Source organism: Otolemur garnettii, unplaced genomic scaffold (assembly GCF_000181295.1).
Source record: "Otolemur garnettii isolate 467f Iridium unplaced genomic scaffold, OtoGar3 scaffold00022, whole genome shotgun sequence".
NCBI lineage: Eukaryota > Metazoa > Chordata > Mammalia > Primates > Galagidae > Otolemur > Otolemur garnettii.
Window position 1 is genome coordinate 18081877 of NW_003852417.1, and position 4219 is coordinate 18086095.

The 4219-nt window shown below is 54.1% G+C and overlaps 1 protein-coding gene across 1 annotated transcript; it reads left to right on the forward strand.

The window, feature by feature from the left end:
* The first annotated feature begins 330 nt into the window (after nucleotides 1–330).
* Nucleotides 331–3513, forward strand: TCF23 (transcription factor 23). The gene is made up of 3 exons (XM_003787468.1): nucleotides 331–554; nucleotides 1289–1531; nucleotides 3268–3513. Exons 1-3 carry the CDS (start codon nucleotides 333–335, stop codon nucleotides 3445–3447), a joined length of 645 nt encoding a protein of 214 aa, XP_003787516.1. The 5' UTR covers nucleotides 331–332; the 3' UTR covers nucleotides 3448–3513.
* Nucleotides 3514–4219: the final 706 nt, after the last annotated feature.

Genomic DNA, 4219 nt, shown 5'->3' on the forward strand with positions numbered 1-4219 from the left:
CGGGGTTGGGGTAGCCCAGGAGGAGCTCCTTTCCCTCAGTCCTCCAGCCTTCTTCAGCATGGGCCTCCTCCCCCAGCTTGGCCACTCCTAGCATCCAGCACCCTCCTTCCCCCTGCTGGGTTCAGAGGCGGGTGGAGGTTTTTCGCGGGGGCTGTGCTTGGTGGGCAGTTTTCCCAGAGCAAGGAGTAAAGTAGAACTGAGTTGGCGCCAGCTTCCTCAGACCTAGACACGCTGGCTGGATGACCAGCCTGCCCAGCTAGCCTGAACCCAGGGGCCCCCTCAGGCGCTGTACCCTCGCCTTGTGGGGTACAGATCTGTGCCCTGGGGGTGGCATGTCACAGAGGGAGGTCAGAAGGACATCAGCAATGGCAGCAGTGGGGCATATTCAGTCTAAGGCCAAAGCACGGTTGCTGCCCGACCCAGACAGAAAGAGGAGCCGGCTCAGCAGGACAAGGCGGGACCTGTGGGGAGAGGCAAGCTGGAGCAACCACAGATGGAGCGGAGCCGCCCCTGGCCCCCTGAGGGCCAGGGAGAGGGGCCTGACTCTTGGCAGGGTAAGGAAATCCTGGACTTGCAGAGGGAGCTAGGGGAAGCAGGGGTGGAGGGCAGTAAAATGAGACAGAGTCCCACTCAGTATTACTGTGCCAGACCTAATGAGGGGACACTGGCCCCTTAGATCCCGAGGCACTGAGCTCAGGGTGGATGGGCTAAATCAGAGCTGGTCTTAACGAGGTGCAGCTCAGAGAGTGGACCCAACCCCCTTATCTTGAGGAAACTGAGGGCCAGAGGAGGGATGTGAGTTTCCCAAGGTCCTTGAGCAGTAGTCAGGGGCAGGGCCAGGACTTCAGTTGTTTTGACCCTGGTTTGGTGTCCTTTCCTCTTTACAACAGCCTCTTCCTCCTAGGACCTACCTGGGTCAAAGGTCACTGGCCCTCCCAAACAGGGTGTGGCTCTCAGTTTCCTGTGGCCCCAGGTCACCCTGACAAGCAGGATTGGGACTCGGGTATAGGATGGAGCAAGAACTTTAGGGTGGCCTTAGTGGAGTAGCAGAGAGAACACAGGCGGACCTCTCCCATCCTGGGGCCATGTGACTCCAGGGCAGGCCTTCCCTCAACCTCCTCAGCTGTAAAAAGGGGAGCAGTAAGAATGACGAAGGTGGTCTAAGGCCCTTTGGTGGCTGCTTTTCATACCCTATACTCTGGCAAGTGACCTTGTGTTAGAATGTTCATAGAAGTCAGGAGCAGATGGGGGTCCTGGCCAGATCCACTCACCAGGGCCCTCTGTGCAGAGCGAGTCCAGCCCTGAGAACGCTGCCCGAGAGCGGAGCCGGGTAAGGACACTGCGCCAGGCCTTCCTGGCCTTGCAGGCCACTCTGCCTGCCGTGCCACCTGACACCAAGCTCTCCAAGTTGGACGTGCTGGTGTTGGCCGCCAGCTACATCGCCCACCTCACCCGCACACTTGGCCACGAGTTGCCCAGCCCCGCCTGGCCACCCATCCTGCGTGGACTCCGCTACTTGCACCCTCTCAAGGTAGGCCACAACCCTGGGACTTGGGTGTGAGGATCTTATGCCCAGGGCCTTAGGGAAGGGGGTCAGGATGGGTGGACACTGGACTTGGGCCCCCAGTCCTGGACAGAGCTGACACTGGGGCCAACTTCTTCAGCTATCACAGAGGGAAAAAGGCTCTTGGGGCTGGACTCACCCTTGTTCTCAAGGGATGGTGGCTGGAAATGGCTTCACGGACTCTGGGATTCTTAGTGTCAGGGGCATGAAAAGGAGCAGGTCCCAGGGCTGGGGGCTGGGAAAGGAACCACAACTAGGAGAGTCCTAGATCTCTGTGCAGCTTCACCTCATTGTACAACACCTGTCTCAGAGTTCTCTGAGCTTCTGTTGCAGGTGAGATCTGCCCTCCAGTAGGACACTGGTTTAAGAGAGCATCACTCTAGAGGCAACCAGGCTGGAGACAGGGGGCAGAGGGGTAGCAATATGGAGACAAGGTTGAGAGGTCCCTGCATGCACCACTGCCAGACTGCACCCCAACTTTCCTGAACCTCAGTTTTATTATGCATCAAACGGGAACCAACAGGAGCCTTACTTCTCTTCCAGAGTACAAAATGAGATGATAAATGGAAAACATAATTGGCATTAATCACCACTGAAATATCAACTAACATTATTTGTGTGTTTAACCCAGGAGCTGGGTTAAGTGCCATAGAGTATTTTTATCTTTTAATCTGTGGGAGAACCAAATGCAGATTACTTCACAGATGAGGAAACCAAGGCTTAGGGAGGTTAAGAGGCTGAACAAAGTTTGAACCCATGGATGTCTGACTTTAGATCCCATGTTCACAGCCACTGAGCAGACTGCAGGGGTGGCACCGCCAGGAACTGGTGGCAGAATGTGTTATAAAGAAAGGCTTACTTGTGCACTCTGACAATAACATTGTGGGGTCAACTTTATTTTTATGGAGGATACTTTTCACTATCTCTTTCCCCTAAATGTCATAGTTAGACAGGTAAAGAGAGAAAGAAAGAGAGAGAGAGAGAAAGATAGATCTTGAAACTTGAGATTTTCTTCATTCATGCAAATATACCTAAAATGCAAGAATATGGGATGAAATGGGGCGATTCTGAAATGTCAATGGTGACACCAGATGCAGGGTCCCAGGCTAGTAATTTCCTTAGGTGTAAACTGGCAACAAAGTGAAGGCCCTGGCATGCAGTGGGTGACCATAAATACTCTGAGGAATGAATGAATGAGAACTCAGAACTCAGGCAGATTGATGGGAGAGGGAAGGTAGTTAGCTGGAAAGCACCACCCTCAGCCCCCGGCTCAGGGGGGCTGCCAGAGAGAAGGGCAGATCTTAGGGCAGAGTCATTTTGGAATTTTCTGGAACTGCCCACGCTTCTGATGAAAGGGTGGACAAGCCTTGCAGGACCCTACTTAGAGGGGGGTTTTCCCAGCTCCGCTGCTCTGCGTATTGCCCAGCCCCTGGCTGTTGACAGCGCTTCCCAGACCCAGAGGGGACCTCCTGTCCCCTCCCTTCACCCTCCTGAGTGCTGCTGCTCTGAAGGACCTCACTCTCCTCAGATGGCTCCTCCTATATCTCTCCAACCTGCTCTGGATGGGGAAATACGGGGTGGTGAGCCAAAAACCCCCTGCTATCAGAGCACTGGCAGCTGGGAAGGGATACTAGGGAAGGCCAAGCTGTACAAGAGCTGCAATAGTAGCATCGCTCACTTCCCATTCCATCTGTGTCTTGCAGAAGTGGCCAATGCGATCTCGTCTCTATGCTGGAGGCCTAGGGGGCTCTGGCCTTGACTCCACCACAGCCACTGCATCAGGCCAAAGAACAAGAAATGCAGAGGTGGCGCCCCAAGTCTCTGGAAAGGCAGATGCTTTCCTTCCCACCAAGCCACTCTCGCCAGCTCTTGGTGCCAAGTGATCATCACACTCACCCTTTTCTCCTAGACTGCACCTCACACTTAGGGACCTGGACTTTCTACCAGCCTTACCTGTCTTCACTCTGACTCTCAGCCATCAGGTTTGGCTCAGGCTCAGCTCCAGGGTCCAGTACACAGACCAAGCGAAGGAGTGGGCACTTCTGTGGTGGAGAGTGCAGAAGAACACAGAACACAAGGAGGTCCCCCTTCTTGTCCCCCAGAATGGGTCTCCCAGGTTCTTCTATGGCAGCTACCGGGACATGGGAGTGGAAGGGGTTAATTGGTTTCAAAGTTGAGTTAGGGCACTGCTCCTAGCTTCTCTCCCCTTGGTTTCTACAAAACCTCTGCAGATATGGAGAAGATCATGCAGGAAGGACAGCACCAGTCCCAGGTACTGACAGGAAGGCCAGAGGCCTGAGAGGCTCTTGGTGGCTGAGGTCCCACGGCTAGAGGGGAAACTGAAGAATGGAATGTGCTGTCTTCTTATTTTTATTTACCCAACAGTCAAAGAGGCAGAGAGGAATTCGGGATTCCTGTCTCTGCATTGTGGGTCTCTCAGCTGCGCCTCACCCCTGCATGCTCTCCCTCCCTGAGCTCCTGCACCCTTCCCCTCTTTCCTTCACATAAGTTATAGCTACAGATTAGGCCGTAAGGCTTACATTGCTTACACTGCAATTTCCAGAGAAACTTTTAGATCGTCCCAGCTGCCCAGTTTAAGGAGATTTTATCCTAGAGGCAGCTCTACCTTATCGGAACCAAGCAGCAACACAAGGC